We start from the raw sequence: 22,640 nt of genomic DNA, 5'->3' as shown, positions 1-22,640 counted from the left end.
AGGCAAACAGAAGAACTACAGCTGCTCAGGAATCAGGATATTAAGAGTTATATCCCCTATCATTGTTTTCCAATTTGTTTTTCTGCTTCTTGTAGTGTAAGTGGGGGATCTATTTACTGAGAAACCGTGCATCTTTGAGTATTGTCCTAGTTCGGGTTTCTACTGCTGTGAAGAGACACCATGACCATGGCATCTCTTATAAAGGAAAACATTTAATTGTGGTGGTTTGCTTACAATTCAGAGGTTTAGCCCATTATCATCGTGGCAGGGTAGCAAGGCAGCATACAGGCAGACACAGTGCTAGAGACGGTGCTGAGAGTTCTTAACATCTTGACTCACAGCAAGAGGAAGTGGTCTGAGCACTAGGTGTAGCTTGAGCACATATGAGACCTCAAAGCCCACAATAACATATTCCATAGTGACACACTCCCTCCAACAAGGCCACACCTATTCCAACAAAGCCACACATCTAATAGTGCCACTTCTTTTGAGGGGCATTTTCTTTTCAAAACACCACAGGTATGTTATTAATAGCTTGTCTCCTTGATTATTTATTTATTCAACCAATGTATATCAAGCACCAGCTACATTTCAAGCATACTTATAAATACTGGATAGTGCAGTAAATAAAACAAAGGTTTGTAATCATGGAGCTAAATCATGGTAAAGTAATTGAGATACTGTCTTAAAAGGCCCTTCCAATCTCCCTTAGTAACATACAATGTCCAAGAGTAAAATCAATTGCTTCAGTACCACTAAGTTCCCACTCAAATGACTTACTAAGCAATAAACAGTGTCTGAGAGCTATCTAGTAAAGGCTACCTAACAGTAGAAAAGCTGGGTGAGTTTGCTGTTAAGATCCTTTCAAATCAGCATTCTAATTCAACTACAGACTCTAAATGTGGATCATGTACCCACAGGATCTCATACAGCTGGACTGAGGAAAGATCTAAGGATTTTATTATTCATATAGAATAATGTGAAAGCATATAAAAAGAGATATATACCTTTAAAATGAACTTACCTTCTAAACTGTTGATATGTTTTGTACCTATGAGTCATTATTTCTTCTAGTAACTTAATGAACCTTCTTAAAGTCCTTACTTTATTATCCAGATCAAGATAGGTTTCTCTTGCTTCCTGGTACTGCCTATTTTGTGAATAAAATGTTCAGTGAATAAATACAAATGTACAAGTCTCAAATACATTTTCCTGGAGAGAAGGGAAAGTAGTATTGAGAGGGCTTAAGAACAGCTGAATCCATGAATTTCTATCAAAGTACATCCCCACAAAGAACGAATGCTTCAGGAGAGAGACAGTGCAACCGTGAAGGGGAAGAATAAAACCCAAGCCTTAGAAAATGCAGTAAGATTGAAAAAGAATGTGCCTAAGTAGCCAGGTAAGGCTCAGGGGTGACCCATCTCAGAAAACACTAGTAAACTGAGACTTTCTCAAACTAAAAGAGTCACACCAGAAGGTTTCCTTAGTAACAGATGTCAACAAGGGAACAATGGGCTACAAACTCAGTACTGAACGCCTCCATCTTAATTACCCAAGAGAGATCAGCGAAGGAAGGCAGGCAGGCATGGCTCTCAAAAAAGGTCCTCTCACTAAATCTGAAGCTTACCTGTTTATCTAGATGGCTGGCCCACTGGAGACCCACCTGGCCCAGGTGCTGGGTTACAGATAGCCACCCCCTACCAGGTTTACAAAAGTACAGGAAATCTAAATTCAAGACACTGTGACTGCACATCAAGAATGCTATACCGAGTCACTCTCCCTCACCAACTCATTCACACATATACATAATTGCAGTACAGAGACCCAAACCCCGAGCCTTGGGTACGACAGCAAGTATAATACTACTGAGTGGCATCTACAGCCAAGTAATGAAGTTTATAAACTTTTTCAAGTATGATGTACTGCCTCCAGAAACTTCTTAATAGTCTGATCCCTGCTTCCCATTGTTTTGAAAATAAAGCTGAGATCACTTACTTTCTCAATCTTGCTTTTAAAATTAATTATTTATTGTGTATATCTGCATGTACACCACAGCACATGTGGAGATTAGTGGATAATCTATGTTTTCAGTTCCCTCCTTACATGATATGGGCCCCAGGGATTGAACTCATGCCACCAAGCTTGGCAGCAGGTACCTTTACTTGTTGAGATATCTTACTGAACCCTTCTCAGTCTTTTGTAACACAGAAAAGGGGTTTGTAGGAAAGCTATAATTTTACTATTCTTTAACCTTTCTTCTGCACTGCATACTAGTGTTAACATTACATTAAAAAAATACCTATATAAGGAGCTTGGTATAGTATTTTCTCACTTTAGACTAGGTTACAATATAAAAGTAGTGACTCATTTAAAATTGCAACAAATATTCCATAAAGCATTTTGATTCATATTGATGAAAGACTTTTCAAGAGTTTTAACAACTATATGCTAGGTTTCCTCTAGATTCTGTTTGCTATAGATTCTTTCATTTGATGTTCCTAACAAACCCTAAGTTATCCTAAATGTACTCTATATAAAGGGGGAAATGAAGGCTAAAGAAGATTCCATGATTGGCCAGTCTTGGTAGTAGACAATAGCCAAACCATATCCTCTAATTCTCTTAAAGCCTTCCTTCTTATCAGTAATGTAAGACTACCCTTTACACAGACCTCAACGACCTAGACTGTCAGTGACTAACCTCACTGCATCTGTTTTCATGCACACGGAAAGGCTTCTTCTAACTCTCCTGACTGTGGTTCTTGATCACTAGTGAAGTTTCCTTACAACACAGATTGCGTTTGTGTTAAAATGTCCTTCCGTAATTTAGTAATAAGGGAGTTGTTCATTGTTAATAATGCCCATCTAACAGACTACTTAGTACAATTACATACTGATAGTAACCCTTCATCCAAGTTAAATTTACATCTAAAGTGATTCTGTCTTAATAACATCTATGGATAATACACCGTAGAAAATTAATGACCACTTACTTCATTATTTCTTCCCGATCTCCATGACTAGCATGTTCTGCCTGTATTTTCTGTCTTAATCGATTAATTTCTTTGTCTAGAATTGATGCAGATTTTTTTACTTCTATCCGTTCTGGGCAGATCTGTCTTGCTTGTGACATTTTCTCCTAAGAAAAGATATTTAGATCTTAAAAAATCTTCTTTGTTATAATTCATTATACTAATTCTGCCAAAATATGCAAAGTAAAATGAACTTAAATTTAAGACATGTGTTTACTATCAGTGTTTTTTTAAGATTTATTATATTTCATTGTGTGTGTGTATGTGTGTGTGTGTGTGTGTGTGTGTGTGTGTGTGTAAGTATAGATGTCTGTGGAGGCCAGAGATGTTGGATCCCCCTGGGGCTGGAGTTACAAGCAGATGAGAACACTAGACATCATTCAGGTCCTATGGAAGAATCATATGTATGCTCTTAGCTGCTCAGCCAGCTCGCCAACCCACATTAATCATGTTTTTATCCATGTTTTATGTTGAAGAAATAAACTTCTTAAGTGTCATTAGAAATGTATTCTTTAGGATGTACTCTGAGGAACAGAGGGATGGAAGACACAAATAGACCATCTTGTTTATAGACAATGAAAAAATGCTAAGTATTTTCTCATATAATATCTATTTTACACCATAATGTGCTGTATTATGTTTGGAACATATATGGAAACAGATTGAGAGTTCCACTCATTTTCCTTATGACATAAAGCAAAGATGGAGTCCACCTCTTCTGGCTGCAAGACTGTCTTCAATTTTCTTCCTAAAAACAGGAGCTGCTCAGCTGTGAATAGGCACAGCCAGCACACCCCGCAGTGATGCAGAGGCACAGTCCTGACATTAAGTGGTGGCATGCCCTCAATTGAGAGAGCCACTTTCTCAGCTGCTGACACACAACGACAGACAACCTGGTCTAGTTAAGTCCTCACATTCTGGGGGACACTAAGTCTCCCCTGCCAATTCACAGAAGCACTCGTCTCTCTGTAGGAAACAGAAAATCAAGTCAATTTTTTTTCTAGAGACATGGTACTGAAGAAAAGGCTCTTAGGAAGGACGTGGGAAAGACAACATAGCAAAGTGGGAGGAAGGAGGGAAGCCAAGAGTATGTACAGTAAGTCAAGGAGAGAGAGATGAGGGAGAAGAGGGGACAAGAAGTACTCGAAAGGAAACATGGATGGAAACCTCCTATGGAAGCCTAGTACTTTACAGTTCATCCAAGAGACACTTCTTAAAATATAGACATTTATGAAAACACCTAAATGGAATCACTAAGTAACAGGGGAGACAAGCCCCAGCTAGACACTGCTTGCCACCAAATGAAACCTCTAATTCCAGCAATGGGTTACATCGAATCAAACTGCTGGCCCAAGGGGCCCCTTGGAAACCTCCAAACCCAGGCTACTGCCAAGGTTATTGGCTGCTCTCCACAAACTGATGGTAAGGACCTACTGCTGAAGGCAGTATCTTTAAAAAAAAAAAATCACCAAACATGGAAAAGTCTAATGGGTATCTACCCAGAGTCTTCATCTTCACCACAACTAACTAGTGCTCATGGTACTGGAAGGCACTCTGCATACTATCAGAGGAGAAAGGTAAGCACCAACATAAACACTACAGACCCTTCAATCTACAATAGTGACCTTCACAAAAGATACACCAGTAAAATGGTGGCACAAAAGTGGAACCTAATTAATCAGTATGATTGGAATTAAGGCCCACTCCACGAGATGGAACCCACACTCTGCACTGCCCAGTGGCCAAGCACCTGAGACTAGATAGGACATGGTCCTAAGGGAAAAATCAAATACTATTGTTATGCTAAAGGAATACAGCAATAAAATGACTCCTAACAACATTCTGCTATATTCATAGATCAACGCCTTGCTCAGCCATCATCAGAAAAGCTTCCTCCTGCAGCAAATGGGAATAGACACCCACAACTGGACAATGTGCAGAGAGAGAGAGAGACAGAGAGACAGAGAGACAGAGAGAGACAGAGACAGACCGACAGACAGACAGACAGACAGACACACACACACACACACACACACACACACACACACACACACAGAGAGAGAGAGACAGAGGGAGAGAGAGAGAGAGAGAGAGAGAGACCTTCAAACACTCCATTTTAAATGGGATGTCTTCGTCAAACCCCTCCCCTCAGGGTTCAGGAACCCTGCAAAAGAGGAAAAAGATTCTAAGAGCCACAGGGGCTAGAGAACCCCCAAAAAGCAAGACCTTCCAGACACAACAGAATTCACACACATATGAACTCAAGAGACTTGGTAACATGCACAGGGCCTACAAAGGTCTAAGACGGATGGGATCCAGTGCTGAGACATAAGCCCTCATCCCTAACCCAGAAGCTATCTCCAAATGATAACCAACCACTAATGAAAATCTCCAATGGACTTTCATTGGGTATATAAACCACACTTAAGAGCAGGTCTCATGCCCAGCAGCAGATGGTCAACATCAAACAGATCATTATGGTTTCTGAGTTTATCTTCATGGATTTTCTGTGTGTGAGAATGTATGTCTCAGAATCTGTACAGGTTTCTTGGTTTTTTTTCTTTCTTTTTTTCTTTTTTTTTTCCTATTCTGGTTCGTTTGTTTTTATTATTATTTTTAATGTCTGTTTTCTAATGATACAGAAAATGTGTAGATTTGGGTGGGAGAAGTTGAGAAGACCTGGGAGGAGTTGGGGGAGGGGAAACCATAATCCAAGTATATTGTATGAAAAAAAAAGCTATTTTCAGTGAAGAAGTAAAAATAATAATACAAGCTAAAAAATTACAAAAAATCAAAGTTGTAGATAAAGTAATTTGAAAGGAAAAAGCAAACCCAACTACTGGCTAACCTGTAGCTCCTTTTCCTTCATGTCAAGTTCTCTTCTCTTTTTATTTAAGGTGTCCAAGTGTTCTTTCTGTTTATCTTCATAATGCTGCTTTCCTCGTTTTTGGCTATCCACTTCAGAGTCAGCAAGATTTAATTCATCCTGTTTCAATAAAGACAACATAATCTATAAAGAAAGGATCATTAACAGTGGAGTGGATGCTCTGGGGCTTTTGGCCCAGGGCACTTTTTAGCTAGGGAAAAGAATCCATCCACCAAGATCTCAATGACTATATCCACAATCTCCCCACCACACCTCTAACACCGAGTATACTCCCAAGTACACTTTATTTGGCAACTCGTAACATATTATAGTAAGAACCTTAGGAATTGAATTACTTCATTCAAAAATCATCTTGGTTTTGTTACTGGTAGCTAGGGTAACATTCTGAGGAGGATGAAAAACTTCCGGATAGTACTTGATTACAAGCAGGTTTACCAAAGAACTCAGCTCCTATCTTTCAACGATTTGAAGGCAAGACAAAGAGCTAAGATAAAAAAATTCTTATTGCGGGGCTGGAGAGATGGCTCAGAGGTTAAGAGCACTGACTGCTCTTCCAGAGGTCCTGAGTTCAATTCCCAGCAACCACATGGTGGCTCACAACCATCTATAATGAGATCTGGCGCCCTCTTCTGGCCTGCAGTCATACATGCTATGCTATATACATAATAAATTAATAAATCTTAAAAAAATTCTTACTGCCTTTTATTGATCTTCACTATTAAGCACGGAGAATTGAAAACAGAATTCTGAGCACAAGAAGATACGATGGATGCAGAGCAAGCTCAGGGGTACACTGCTTGTACAGCTGGCACACAGCAAGCCCTGGCCCCCACACAGCACAGGGACGGACAAGCGGGCCTGAAACACGGCTTGCTCTCCATGCTGTCCTAACTTCGTCTCCAGGGTAAATAATTCATCCGTTAACTTTTCTTCTTTACCCTGCTTTAGCAGGCCACTATTAGCACTTGAGGGACACTGTTCAATTCTTTATGTGTGTAGGTTTTAAATGTTACCTTACTTTTACTGCAGTTTCACTGTTGCAATTCTGAAGACCAGGATTTTATTTTCAAGTTTCACTCCTTCTCTTCTTTTAAAACAAAATATTAACTGTCTTATTTTTCTTTTCCTTTTCCTTTTTTTTTTTTTGTTTTCGAGACAGGGTTTCTCTGTGTAGTTTTGGAGCCTGTCCTGGATCTCACTCTGTAGCCCAGGCTGGCCTTGAACTCACAGAGATCCCCCTGCCTCTGCCTCCCGAGTGCTGGGATTAAAGGCTGCGCCACTGCAGCCTGGCAACTGTCGTATTTTTCATTCTTGGATTTTTTTGTATGTATTCTCTAGGACCTATTTTTTTCATTTATCTTAGTCAATATTATTTTTTGTTTTTCTTCTACCTAATGTTGAAACTGTACATCCCTAATAATCAGTTCATTTACCAATGAACAATGCTTTATCGATGAAATTTCAAATTCTGGAAATAGAAATCATCTCACTCAAATGGCATTGACAGTAAGAAACAGGATAATACAACTTCCAAACAAAGCTTGAAGTTCAGTTTAGTAATTTCTTTACAAATAGTTAATTAATTCAGCTCACTTTATTTCCCTAAATCTAGTCACAAACAGTATACGCTAAAAATAAAAGTCAAGGAAATGAGCCCGGAGCCATTCCTGGTGGCACACGTCTTTAATCCTACCATTCAGAAGGCAGAGGTCCTGTTAGTACAAGACCATCCAGCGTTACACAGTGAGACCGTTTCATAACACATCAAAGAAATCAGCCTCAAATCTAACTGCTGACCAAGACTGAGTCACAGCTTTCACAGCTGCTAATCCACGAGAAACTACAGGAAAGATGGGCCAGAAACAAGTATCCAAAGACACCCCTACTTCTGCTCTTCTGTGGACAAAGAGGTTCTGATCCAATTGTTTATTGTTCTAAAGACAAGAGCAGAATATTTTGTATAAACTGACCTAACTCAACAATTTACATGTTTGTTTGTTTGTTTTCACAACTGACCAGTGAGGCTCTTTAAGGCAAGATTCAATGAGTTTGCTGGATAATAAGCCACAACACAAATTGCATACATACCTTAAGTGGATCTGCCAGCTCTGACAGCTGGTTAATTTTCAATTTAATTGTGTCGTACTTGTTTTCGGCTTCCAGTTTTAGACTCCTGAGATTCTCCATGTTCTCTTTCTGCTGCTCCATGTTTCTCTCAACCGTCTGCATTTTGACCTTGTTTTCTTCAGCTTCATCCTCCTGGTGACATTTAAAGAACACAGTGAAATACAAGTTACCCAACAACAAACAGGAGCAATTCTGAGGAGGAAAGGACAATGGGAAAAATCAGAGCTAACATAAAAACAAACAAACAATGAAATGTTTTCATACTTAAATGGGAATGTATAAAGTAGGGCAAAAAGACTCAAAAGAAGAAATGGTAGCTAGCAGTCAAGTAAAATAATATTATGTTTGAAACTATAACAAAAGTATAACTTATTTCATCAACTCGCTTACTATCAAATGGACTTAGTGTTAATGAGTATGTGTTCTACAACAATGTGGTATCGACTAAGTAAAAGAAAATTAAGACATAACTTATGCCTTTATAAATGGCAGTTTATCAATCAACTAATCAGTCAGTCGATAGAAAGCAGAAAACAAGATTACTACTAACACTCAGTGGTCCTCATTAGGCAGCTCTGCAGCGCAGGAACAACTCCTGCTTTGTCCAGGGCTTACTGGACGGAACGTGCTGCCACTCATTACGTAGGAAATGAACGACGTGATTCTTCGCTGAACCCCAGAAAAAGTTACCAAACAGATGCTAAAAAATCTAAATACAGAGGCTGGAGAGATGGCTCAGCGGTTAAGAGCACTGGCTGTTCTTCCAGAGGACCCAGGTTCAATTCCCAGCTCCCACATGGCAGCTAACAACTGTCTGTAACTCTAGTTCCCTGGGACCTGACATCTTCACACCAATGCACATTAAATAAAGTTAAATAAATTTAAAAAAAATAAAAATAAAAAATATAAATATAAATACAGAAAAATATGCAAAAAATGAGATGGAAGCCAGGCATTGGTGGTGCATGCTTTTAATCCCAGCACTCGGGAGGCAGAGCCAGGCGGATCTCTGAGTTCGAGGCCAGCCTGGTCTACAAAGCAAGATCCAGGACAGGAACCAAAACCACACAGGGAAACCCTGTCTCAAAAAGAGAGAGAGAGAGAGAGAGAGAGAGAGAGAGAGACAGAGAGAGAGACAGAGAGAGAGAGAGAGATGGAATATGAACCTAGAGAAAGAAATCGAAGATCAAGCCTGACTGACTGGAAAGGTAGTCCTGACCTCTGGCCCCAAAGTCACAGGGAATGCCAAGAGCTCTCGGTACGCTGTTGAGATGCTCTTTGCTAACGTTTACCAGTATGTGGTAAAGAAAACTCTACTGTGCGTGCAGTCACATACACAGAACACTGCACACAGGACGCCGCACACAGAACACTGAGAACGCTAAGGCCACACTCCAGGTAGAATGTGATATATTCTATGAATGGTGAGGGTGATCACTAAGAATAGTTGCAATTAAAAGATCTTTTAAAAAGTGAGACTTGCGAGCCAATAAGCTAAGTTACAGTTTTACCCTTTAACGTTTAAATTGAAGAAAAGTATTTTACCAAGGTTGCAATATCTACAGATTGGTGTTCTTCTATATTCTCAAGTTCCCGAATTTCAGAAATATTTTTTCTTATTTTCATCTAAAAAGGAAGTATATAGAATTTAATAAAAACCAAAGTCCTTGGAAGAAGATACTAAAGCACAAAGCTCTATTATACTTATACTGTAGCAGGATCTTACAGTCATCAGAGGGATATATTGGTATAAAAAAACCAAAGGGGTGAGTGTGCACGTGCATTCCACCATGATCACTCTCTACTAATCTGTGTCTATGCAAAGAAGATATAAGAAATTCACTTTAGCATTCAAAATAACCACACTGTTGAGTCGATAAAAGAAAATACTTCTCTAAAGTACCTGTTTCAAATTATTGAAAGATTAAAAGTCCAGTGTTTCCCAAAAACCTGAATAATTCCTTGAGAGGTCTAGAAGTCCATGTAGCCAAAACTATTTTGAGAAAAATCACTGTAATATTTATTGTCCACCATTTTTAATAATGCTTTCTTTCAAATTTATAGGTAGCTTATAACTGTACCTAACATAATCCAAAAAAAATTTTTACTTTCATTTCTAAAAACTCTAAGTACTGCCAGGCAGTGGTGGCACATGCCTTTAATCCTGGCACTTGGACAGCAGAAGGAGGTGGATCTCTATAAATCTGAGGTCAGCCTGGTCTACAGAGTGAGTTCCATGACAGCCAGGGTAATACAGAGAAATCTTGTCTCAAAAAAAAAAAAAAAAAGCCAAAATAAAACAAAACAGAAACCCCACAAGCAAACTTGAAGTAGTGATAAGATACAACACACTTGTGCTGGCTAGTTTTATGTCAACTTGACATAAGCCAGGACCATCTGGAAGAAATCTTAATTAAGAAACTCCCCCACCAGACTGGCCTGTAGGCTAGTTTGTAGCACAGTTTCTTGACTGGTCACTGAAGCAAAAGGACCCGGCTCACCACGGGCCGTGCTACACTGGGCTGGTGGTCCTGGGTGCTCTAAGAAAGCAGTCTGAGCAAGTCATGAGGAGAGACAGTAAGCAGTACTCCTCCATGACTGCTGCATCAGCTCCTGCTTCTTTCTATGTTCTTGCCTCGTGTACCTTCTGACTTCCTTCAATGATGGACTGTGATGTGGAACTTAAGGTGGAAACAAAACCTTTCCTCCTCAAGTTGCTTTTGGTCATGATGTTTTATCACAGCAAAAGGAACGCTAATTAATATAACATAATTAATATAATAATTCCTAAGAAAACAAAGGGAATCGAGGACAAAATATTGAAGAACATGAATAACAAAATTATACAACTAACTTTGAAATGGTTAAGTTAGGAAAACCAAAGGTTATTAATTATTTTGTTACCTTTATTTCTTTATAATGTAGCTGGCACCTTTTAAGGAGTTCTTCATTTCGTTTAATAGACTTCTCAAGGGCAGAGAGATGGTGCTGAAGATTTATTATGTGGGCCTTTCTATTTTCAATCTCCGTCTCCAAATCACTTGACCGAGAAGAGAAAAAAATTAACTAACTCTTACACTAGACACCTTGCTCCTTACAACAAGGAAAGTTTATTTGTAGTAACTTATTTATAAAACCTATTCCATCAAACCAGTTCTATAATCCTATCAAATTATTAAGAAGTTACCAAGTTATTAGTGAATACTAGTAGAAATACCAAAAGACCATCTAAACTTAAGTTTTATTTATTTGATTAGCAAATACTATACTATGAATTCTATTCTCCAGGAATTATGCACATATATAAATGGAGCCAGAAACAAGACAAAGACTCAACCCCTCAAGAAGAGGACAGCCAGACTATATACAACATGAAATATGACTAGGACAAGATACTTTATGTCCTCACAACTATAGGAATGCAAATGTGGTTCTGGAAGCATGTTTTTACCAGCCAGGTCAGCTGGGTGATGCCTGGGTGCATGTGCAAATGCATACATGGTGGGAACAGAAGATTTCAAGACTAGCTTAATAATTCTTGTTTAAGAAAAAATGCTGAGAGTGTGCAGAGACTGAGGGAAAAGAGAACCAAGAGATGGAAAACAAGGATAGCAAATGCCAAAACCATTAGGGTCTCTGCAGCAATGTAGCAAAAGCTCTGCTTTACTAGTTTCCACATGAAGAAGACCATTTGTTACCTAGTGAGATACACCAAGCATGAGCTAAGGTTACAAGTTGCTTGTGGGAGATGAGTGTATTCCAAACTAGTGATCAATCCTTAGTTCTGGACTGTAGTTTGTTGGTTTCCATAGCACCATTCCTGTATAAACCACCCATCCCCTCTGAGCAACTTTGGCAAACACTAAGTATTTGTTGTCTGCAGGAACAAATGAAAGCATGCACCCTGAAGCAGACTTCAGCGAAGTCTGTCCAATTGTTTCACCATGCAGTTCAACGATCACCGAGAGCCTGCTCAACCGTCATGCATTCCCAAGAGGATTGTGTGGGGATGAAAAACTAAACCAAGTGCCACAATATTCATTTGGTGGGTTTTTTTCCAACCTTTTTCTACTGCTAACCAAGAAATTTTATAGCCGGGCAGTGGTGGCGCACACCTTTAATCCCAGCACTCGGGAGGCAGAGCCAGGCGGATCTCTGTGAGTTCGAGGCCAGCCTGGTCTACAGAGTGAGTTCCAGGAAAGGAGCAAAGCTGCACAGAGAAATCCTGTCTCGAAAAATAAAAATTTTATTCAACCAAAACCTTGTAGAAACTTCATGCTACTTTAATAATCACATGAAAACTATTCAACATCTGAAAATGAGAAATAACAACCCTCCTTTCCTTAAACCTGCAACTCACTGTCACTTAGAATCCTTTTACTTTGGCTCAACTTTCTTAGACGCCCTTCCTTTCTCCTGTCAAGAGCTTGCTTTCTTTTGTAGTGGTGCTGGAGGATGATTCTAGACCTCTCACATAATAGGCAGGACTCTACTAATAATCCTTCTGACCCAGTTTCCCAAGCAGCAAGGATGGTACCAGCACTACATCTTTACCTTAAGCTAATTTATTTTACACATACTCTTAAGTCATTAACTCAAGCCTAAGCCATCACTTCACCAGTCAGAATTAGGTTAGTTGGGAACTCAAGATACCAATGGTACCAAAAATTCTTTTTCGCAAACCTCTCTATGTAATTAAGGACATCAATCTTTTTCTTGCCTTCTCAGTTTTTTCTTTTGTTGTTTTTCTGTTTGGATACTATGTTTCTCTGTATAGTCCTGGCTATCCTGAACTAGCTCTGTAGACCAGGCTGGCCTTTAACTCACAGAAATCCACCTGCCTCTGCCCCACCTCACCATTTCCTGGGCTAAAGGTATGCGCTACCACCTCCTGATGTAACTTCTCAATTTATCTTCTCTACCAGCCCTATTTTCCTAGGCCTATGGTTTTGTTTTGTTTTGGTTTGGTTTTTTGAGACCAAGATTCTCTGTGTAGCTTTTCTGCCTCACTCTGTAGACCAGGCTGGCCTTGAACTCACAGAGATCTGCCTGGCTCTGCCTCCCGAGTGCTGGGGTTAAAGGTGTGCGCCACCACCGCCTGGCTCTAGGCCTATGTTTTAATTGTGTTAACCAATCTTCTTTTTTGCTCTCTCAAACAATGTAACTCTATATATGAGACAAATAAGGAAGGCTATGTCTGAATGTAGCTTAGCATGCTGGACTCTTGCTAAGGAAAAACAATCATTGTGACTCAACAGTGAGCAGTGATACAGCTCTGTTTCTTCAACGTGGAATGCTTCCAATCTGCAATCCATCCTTTAACAGGAAGCACACCAGTCTTCTCTGTACTGTTCCAGTTTCGGTCCTTGTGCTACCCAAGCAAGCGCTAGTTACGTTCTCAGTACAGTGTCCTTACAGTCTGTGGACAGGTGACACTATGTAAATCAGCTCCTGAGGACATTCTGTGTATTTAGTCCTCAATACTGTTGTCCAAATGAATGCTGAACTCCACATAGTTAAATAAACTTTTAAGACCAAACCTGGGACAAATCTCAACTCTTCTGTGAAGTAACCTTAAGGGAATGATACTAAAGAGAATGGAACCCAAAGGAGACAGTGGGAATAATACAGTGAAGCCAACTTCATTCAAACCTGATTTCAGAATCCACATCTCTGCTTAGAAACTTGGGTCTTGTGCTTTCCGATGAATAATAACGTCCCGCAAAAACCTGATCACCATCAGCAGTAAAAGCTTCTCTACAGTTTTTGGGTGGCTTTTGGGACTGCATGACTGCACGAGCTACAGAATTATTCTAGAATACAAAAGAAAGTACATTTTTAAAATACTGCCAAAGTATTTCTGATGGATATACTTAAAAATTTTATCTACTGGTAAGAAAATTCAAGTATTTTTATTTAAACATTGCAATAATTCTCAAAATAATAATAATGTACTTATGAAATACTTTATAAATAGCCAAAAGTGACAGGTCCCTTGGGGAACAAATTACACAAACCAACCAATTCTGTATCATCCCATAGATTTTCCCATGACAAACAAAACTGATTATGAAGACTTTTAGATGGCGTAAAGAGGGTGAACCACTGGCCTTACTTTGATCAGCAACACGGTCTCTATGCTCCTCATGTCAATCAGGCTATTTGCAACAACAGCATTGTCTATTTCTAAAGCTGTCAGAACAGTCGGAAACTCTGGATGGTAAGCAGCTCTAGGAGACAGAGGGAGAGGGCAACTTAACAAACTTTAAACACAAAGAAAGAAAATCTATGTAATTTAATGGGTAAGTAAACTATAGAGAACATGAAATATTTGATAATATTTGAAGATATGCCCATAAGAGATTCATTTATTTACTGAACAATTACACTAAAACAGTGTGTGAAGACACTGTTCTGAGCACATAAAAAATACGAGCTCATGTAGTCTCATTACAACCACTACAACATATCCTCTCTATTTTTTCTGATGAGGATGCTCCAGAGAGCTTAATAAGTTCCCCAACATCCTAAAGATAGTTAAGTGGCCAGGTTAGAATTTAAAGTAGGCAATACAGATTTGAAACCCAGACTCAAAGCCCTCAAACTCAAAATTGATTATAACAGCTATAATTTCTACTAGAACTGTACACAAACAAAAAAATTAGTTCACAAAAACACATTTTAAATAGCTGAGCAGTAACTATTTCACAGAGATGGCTCATCAAGAATGCCTGATTTGCAAGCAGGAGGACCTGAGTTCAAACCCTCAGAAATCCACATAAAGAAACAGGACACAGATGCAAGCCCATCACTGAGGCAAACAGGTCCTGAAAACTCACTAACCAACAATCCTTCCATAATTAATAAAATGCATCTTAAGAATCTGATATAGTCAACATTCTAATAACTGCTTTTTTTACTTTAAAATATACCAGTTATATTTAATTTTCAACCAAAGTTCTTCAACACACATATGCACATGTCCCCTTCAGAACATTTAAGTCGGCTAAAGATTACTAAACCTACTCCTATCATATCAAACCAGCTCTTATCAACAGCCAGTCAACAATAAAAATATTAAAATTAAAATCTTTCCACTATTTCAGCAACCTTGTACTTCAGCACATTAGAGTTGATGCCAACTAAAACACTACTTTGCCATCACCCAGACCTTTTTTTTTTAATTAAACTACAATTTCTGTAATTTCTCAGTCTTACTAAAACTTTTCCTCCCAGGCTATACCTGTTAAGCCTGAATATTTCACAAAGCCAGGCAGGTCTGCATTTTCTCCCAGGCTCCATTTTCTTTGAAGTAATTTCTCAGCAGTATCCTCAAAACTGCTTCTCTCCTCATCACACCCACACATTCTACTTCAGTCTTAATACAAATAAAGACACTCTTACTGACATCTATAAAGAAGTATTACTAACAAAAAAAAGAAAAAACCCTGCAGCTACCAAAGTTTCGTATCATTCAACTTCCTCAGAGATTCTCAGCGGCTGGTTTAGACTTTTCAACAGCATAATGTCCACACCTCCTACAACTCCAGTTCTAAGTTCTCATTTTCAGCACATGAACTCATTTGATCCAAGAAAACTAGCAGTATATTTCACAAACTTAGCTTACCTTCACACCCTTCCACACGATACTGTAAGTAAGAGTTGCTATATATTGCTAAGTCTCTGGAAACATATAGGCTGGAAAACAACATGCCAGCTGGGCAGTGATAAGCATTCCCCTTCACCAGGCCCCATGGCAGATCACAGAGCAGTCCATGTAACTGTTCAGGACTAATGGGGGGGCTGGAGAGATGGCTCAGGGGTGACGTGCTTGCTATTCTTAGAGAGAACCCCAGCACCAACATCAAGTGGCTCACAACTACTTTTAACTCCAGCTCCAGGAAATCAAACACCCTTTTCTGGTTCTGTGGGAACTCTTCTGTACAAACCAAAGACACTCTACCCCATTATAGTTAAAAATGAAGTAAATCCTTAATTAAAACAAACAACAAAACAGGTTCAAGGAGGCGCTCTCTCTCACACAACTTTATAGAAGAGCTTCCAACTTCCCACTGAGTAGGCAGGTCACCAGTTCAGATGTGGGAGTCCACTGGGTCATTTTCAACATAAGCAACTAAGCGTTTCTATCCTTAGACAAATTGGACTGGTCATTTATTAACTCCTCTGTCTCACCTAAGAAATGACTTAATGAATCCCTCATTTGAACTATTTTGTGTTCTGACAAATAAAGCTTGCCTGGAGATCGGAGTGTAGAGCGAATCACTAACCATAGAGGCCAGGCAGTGATGGCACACACTTTTAATCCTAGCACTTGGGAGGAGGAAGCAGGAAGATCAGGAGTTCAAGGGTACCAGTCTAAAGGAGAAACAGGTAATGGTGCACACCTTTACTCCCTGCACTACAGAGGTGGAGACAATATAAGGGAGTGGAGACGCCCATTCGGTCGGAGGATTCGCAGAGGTAAGTAAGAAGTGACTATGGCTGCTCCTTTGCTTCTCTGGTTTTTCAGCTTTTAACCCAGTATCTGATTCCTGGTTTTATTTGGTATGAGTAATTAGGATCAAGCTTCAGAACTATACCTATACTTTATGATCTAATTTTAGTAATGCTTAGAAAAACCACAGGCAATTATGTGTTTGTATACAAATTTACTCAAAAATGAATTAGGTAGCGTTAGACTTACAAATCAGAAATAGGATTTATGATGAAAGTGAAGATGGAAAGGAAATTTCAAAATTCAATCTTGGAACTCAATACATTTATTTTGCTTGATCTTTTTTTAAAAATTTTTCAGTGAGTTTCTAGATCCTAGGTTCAAAATATCGCAATTGGAACTACAGGTGTACACCACTGTGCCAAGCTCAAATTCCTCTATTTATTAAGTGGAATGGTTAGCCAGAGACAGTAAAAGAATTATGGAAATTGTCCCCTTGAGAGGAAAACACAGTTCTTTAAGCATCCTATGAGATAGCTTTTTAATTGTGCACATAATTAAACAAAACCAGAGACAGCGTAGTTATCTGATTACCTGAGTCTCACATCATATACCTCATTCCGAAATTCAGAAACGATTATCTGTGGCCGAGAGGTCCCTGGTGGATAAAATTTTTTCATCAGTGACTGAAGCACTCTCTCATCAGCATGGTTATGGCAACAATAGGCTTGTAGAAGTCCTTTCAAGCAAGACTCAATGGCCAAAGCAAGCTCCGGGTCCCGCAGATGAATGCAGGCACCTAAAAGTCATACACACACCAAAAATAAAAATAAAAAAATAAAAAATTATAAGATTCATAATATTTAAGCAATATAGTTCTACAGAGAGATCAGTCCATAGAAAACGTGATTAAAACGTTTCTGAAGCCCTAAAAAACAAATGAACATTAGCGCAGACTCTGAAATCACTGATCAAATGAAGTAACAAATGAGAAGAAAGACACTTTATAAGGAGCACACAGATCTGAGAGGAATGCTGCTTCTGTTTTGTCTCTGTATTACGTTGTCAGGTCAACAGACTGGCTAATCAATTCATATTCTTACCCTCAATTCTCTTTCTCTTCTGTTTATTTTAAAAGAACAAAAGGAAATGTATACATTTAAGTATTTTCTCATTATGTTGAAGACTGTGAGCCTGGGGTGGAGGCACATGCCTGTAATCCCAGGACTCAGGAGGCAGAGACAGGAAGAGCAGGATTAAGAGCTCAGGACAAGATACATAAGACTGTCTATCCCACACTACTGCCCAAACAGCACTTAGTGTGATTCAAGTTTATACATAACTAGATAGCTAGTTTAAATAGACTACTTCCTTGAACTAAGAACTCAAGTTAATGTTCTCAATAACAGTGGCAAATACCTAAAGGGCCGATAGGTTTATGAGTAAACTGTCTCCGTCTGTAAGCATCATCTATTGCTTCCAGAAGAGCTGGAACATGAGGACCAAATCTTTTTAGTCGATCAGTTTTACTATCTTTCAGTTCTTTCAATTGTCTCTGATTATAGTTCAGTGTATGCCTCACATCTAAATCTTCTCTCCTAGAATATAAAAGCAGAGAAAGGAAACACATTATGTGCTGTTATACAGAAATTTATACAGAAATATTAGGGCTTTCTCCATATATTTCCATGCTAACCAATAACCCTACTATGCTAAAAATGTGATTTTTTAAAAATTTACAAATAACTGAGTTACCAGACAAAAATAGTCAGCAGTCCTAAAAACACACATTAAAAATGATGCAACAGGAATGGAATGAGAATCCCACTGACAGTGTTAGAAAAAGAAGTTTAATACATCAGTTCACGGTGGTGGCACAGGTCTTTAATCCCAGCACTCAGGAGGCAGTGGATCTGTGAGATGGAGGTCAAGCTGGGCCACGCTGAGCTTTCCAGGCCATTCAGGATTACTTAGTGAGACCCCCGACTCAAAAGAAAAAAAAATGAACTCAAAAGGCTCTTTACTGCTATCATAGAAAAAGCTATTTTCTCTTCACATTAACAGCAAAAGTACATAATATTCGAGTAAGTGGAAGGTGTGAACTTACTTAATTCGGACATGTTCTTGTTTGTCCTTCTCTATAGCTTGCTCAAACTGGGCAGCCTCCTGATTGACAGCACTTTCCTGGTCCTGTAAGGCCTGTACTTTCTCTTTCAACCAACATATCCTTCTCTGCCTTTCCAAGCGTTCTGGTTCCAAAGACTGATCAGTGCTAAGGAGAGTAATAAAACAAAAGTAGAAAAATAGGTTAAATAAAACCTAACATTTAAAAGGCATAAGCCGCTGTAATAAACTTTTATTAACATCAACATAGAAGATGCACCACTCCCAGTGCATAATCATTACACAGTGAGGAGACTATGGAAATGCCATGTTACTGGACTACCTTTTCTTCAGTTCTTCAATTCTTTTACAAAGCTGTTCATCATCTTTCTTTAATGCTTTATATTCATTTAGGGAGCGGTTATACAAAACCTAACAAAAAATTAAACATATTTTAGTAACATGTAGAAATACATATACATTCCATCAAAGCACACCCATGACCATTTGAAACAACATTTTGTTTTGTTTTTTGAGATAGGGTTTCTCTGTGTAGCCCTAGCTATTCTGGAACTCACTCTGTAGACCAAGCTAGCCTCAGACTCACAGAGCTCCCCCTGCCTCTGCCTCCCAAGTGCTGGGATTACAGGCATACACCATCATCGCCCAGTTGAAACAACATTTTTAAATGAGTGAACACAACATTTTTATTTTGATCCAGATAGGAAAACGTTACTTTAAAAAATAGTTAACAGACAAGGAAAACAGTCATTATGCTCAGTAGAGTTTTTGATATTCTAGGTTAGGAGATTCCCCCACCTCAGCATCATTAAAGGCTCTTGTCCTTGCGATGACATCTGTCTTCAATGCCATACATTCTGGTGCTCGTGCGTTTGTCTCTTCACTAATTTTTTCTAGTTTATCTTGAATATCTTTGTACTTTTTTTCTGCATCATTAAGTCTGACCTTTAAGAAAAAAATATTACTCTACTTATTATTCTTCAATAACAAAAAAACAAAAATTATATGGACTGATCACATTCCAACAAAATTAATTTTAAGAAATCAGGTAAGGGCTAAGTGAGATGGCGCAACAGGTAGGGCACCCACTGCCAATCCTGACAACCGAAGTTAAACCTGAGAACCAGTATGCTCAAGAAAACTGATTTTTTTCCCCCTTTAGTTTTTCGAGACAGGGTTTCTCAGTGTAGTTTTGGTGCCTGCCCTGGACCTTGCTCTGTAGATCAGGCTGGCCGCAAACTCACAGAGATCCACCTGGCTCTGCCTCCTGAGTGTTGGGATTAAAGGCATGCGCCACCACCACCCAGCAAGAATCGACTCTCTTAAGCTGTTTGACCTCTTGGCATGACCTAAGGCATCTATGGATGCCACAGCTTACATGTGCACGTGCATGCGAGCGCGCGCACACACACACACACACACACACCAAGTAAATAAATGAGATGAAGCCTTTAAAGTTAAAAGGAAAGATATTAGGCAATCAAACAGTTACATAAAATACTAATTTTGACCCACTTAATTACCCAATAGATGCTATCCTCTGAGTATACAAACAATATCTTTAAATAAAAAAGACTCAAAAAAAGCCACACTGTAACAGAGAACACACACAAACTGGATACTAGGTAGACTATATTTATGTAGAATTATGAAAACATAGAAAAAGAAACTATAGGTACGCCAGGAAACATCAGGATGGTTCAAATAGAAAGAAGCATTTGTGCTGGCAACAGAAAGGGTAGTTAATTAAAGTGTGCTGGCCATAGGCATGCACCACCATTGCCTGGATAAAAATGGTTTTCAAGCTAACAAAAATTTAAAGTTTGTATAATATACTATTTCTTCAGAAACCTTCTATTCAAATGTTAGTCTACAAACAATAATAAAGTCACATCAAAGGTGCTGCAAAAAAAAAAAAAAATGGTAGGAATGGGACTGGACAGATGGCTCAGCAGTTTAGGGACACTTGCTGCTCTTACAGAGGGTCCAGGTTTAATTTCCAACAGAAACATGGCAGCTCAAAACCTTCTGTAACTTCAGTTCAAGGGGATCCAACAACTTTTCAGGCATCTATGGGCACCAAGCATGTATGTAGGAAAAACACTCATACAAATAAATTTAAAAATTAAAAAGATAAAAGGTAGGAAGGGTATAACTGTAACTGTAAGATAGTCCTTACCCTCCCAAAAGTTTATAATTTGCTACAGAAATACCAAAAGGCTTACATAGAAGAAAGCCCTACAGCTTTCTTCATAACAACTAGCTTTTGAAAAAGAAGTGAGCATCTATTATTCAAATTGGGTTTCATTATTAGACTGGGAAATACCTCTGAAGCAAAGCTCTTAAAAATTTCCTTTACAACAAGATGAGAAATAAGGCTAAGAGGATAAACATATTTGGAGAAAAAATTAGACTATTATGTCAGAAACAAAATTTGAGTTGAGAGTGGTTGCTGTGAAATAATCCTTTTGTACACTGTGAAGATCTGTTACTCGGACTGGTTTAATAAAAAGCTGATTGGCCAGTAGCCAGACAGGAAGTATAGGCAGGACAACCAAACTAAGAATGCTGGGGTAAAGAAGGCAGAGTCAGAGGGTCGCTAGCCAGACACAGAATGAGCTGGACATACAAAATGGAATAGAGTTAAAAGCCTCAGGGGCGGCACACCGAACAGAAATGGGTTAAGTTGTAAGAGCTAGTTAGTAATAAGGCTGAGCTATTGGCCAAGCATTTGTAATTAATATAAGCCTCTGTGTGGGTATTTGGAACTGATGGCCAGAAAAGAAAACCACCTACACATGGTGGCAAGGATTGAATTTCCATTACCTGAAGAGGGAGTGAGAAACCTTGCCCAGAGATCATAAAGCAAATACACTATTCACTTCCATAGGTGGATTAACAACAGAAGCCTTAGAAGTAAAGACATCTGTTGTCTTAAAGACAGACAAGAAGCAGAAACTCCTTAAGCAAAGGAGAATAAAATACTAAGGCATAAGTAATCCACAATGACACACATAGTAGGATGAGGAAGGCCATCTTATAAAGCACTGCTTCTTAAAGTAAACTGTACCAATGTGATAGCATGCAATGGAGTGACCAAAAATGAAAAGAAAATCAAATCCATTATGAATTCAAGGTGTTCCTGGAGTACTGGCCCATGCTGTATCATGCACCTTCACTGCATGCAGCCTTGGTTGTGCACAGTATGAGTATGAGCACTCTGCACCATACACACCATTATGTCACATAACAGCAACAAACCTGCCTAAAACACCTCTGCTCCGGTGTGAGGGCTTTAAGTTATGAACTGCACTATTTTTATTGTATATATAAAGTTAGAGTAACATAATGGCTTAATTAAGGAGAACAAGGACTGTTAATATTTTCCTACCATCATTCTATAGCTTACATCAAATTATTCTATCTCTGGATTATTACTGTGTTAGGATGTTGCTTTTAAAAACTGCTCTTTCATAAAAACAAAAAACATCAAAACATTACTTAAACCTGGCATGGTGGCACACACCTTTAATCCTAGCACTTGGGAGACAGAGGCAGGAGGATTTCTGAGGGTAGCCTGGCCTACAGAGCGAGTTCTAGGATAGCCAGGGGTACACAGAGAAATCCTCCCATTTCCAAAAGCAAAATAGCACTTAAAAAATTCCTCCTTGAGATTAAAATAGAATTTCCAACAATTTCTGAAATGAGCCTAAAAGCCTTCTGTTACTTGGTACTCATAGTATAATTTGTACTATGTATTTATATAAAGTGGCATTCTCAGCACTGACAATTATAAAACTAAGACATCAGCTCTGAAAAAGACATTAAAGACATTGTATGTCGCACAGTATCAAATACTCAGCTAAAGATTTAATTCTTTATGTTAAAAAAAGTACACCCATCTTATTAGTATATAAATTTACATTAGTCTTTAAAGTAAAATTATGTTCACCAAAGAATGATGTTAAAATAAATGCCTTTGTCAGGCAGTGATGATGCACACCTTTAATCCCAGCCC

At 38.8% G+C, this 22,640-nt stretch overlaps 1 protein-coding gene across 1 annotated transcript in view; it reads right to left on the bottom strand.

The window, feature by feature from the left end:
- The window catches only part of Smc6 (structural maintenance of chromosomes 6), a 60,536-nt gene that overhangs the window by 15,896 nt on the left and 22,000 nt on the right, over nt 1–22,640 (bottom strand). Inside the window, exons 11-23 of the mRNA XM_036170645.1 lie at nt 19,421–19,567; nt 18,945–19,033; nt 18,606–18,770; nt 17,918–18,096; nt 17,093–17,297; nt 14,159–14,273; nt 13,696–13,856; nt 10,948–11,083; nt 9,589–9,669; nt 8,005–8,175; nt 5,878–6,015; nt 2,991–3,136; nt 1,025–1,150 (exon numbers count right to left, since the gene is read on the bottom strand). Of these exons, the coding sequence (XP_036026538.1) occupies nt 1,025–1,150; nt 2,991–3,136; nt 5,878–6,015; nt 8,005–8,175; nt 9,589–9,669; nt 10,948–11,083; nt 13,696–13,856; nt 14,159–14,273; nt 17,093–17,297; nt 17,918–18,096; nt 18,606–18,770; nt 18,945–19,033; nt 19,421–19,567 (1,859 nt within the window). The remainder of the gene's footprint in view (nt 1–1,024; nt 1,151–2,990; nt 3,137–5,877; nt 6,016–8,004; nt 8,176–9,588; nt 9,670–10,947; nt 11,084–13,695; nt 13,857–14,158; nt 14,274–17,092; nt 17,298–17,917; nt 18,097–18,605; nt 18,771–18,944; nt 19,034–19,420; nt 19,568–22,640) is intronic.

Source organism: Onychomys torridus, chromosome 21, assembly GCF_903995425.1.
Source record: "Onychomys torridus chromosome 21, mOncTor1.1, whole genome shotgun sequence".
Lineage (NCBI taxonomy): Eukaryota > Metazoa > Chordata > Mammalia > Rodentia > Cricetidae > Onychomys > Onychomys torridus.
The sequence above is the reverse complement of the archived record's forward strand: the minus strand, read 5'-3'. Positions and strand labels throughout refer to the sequence as shown.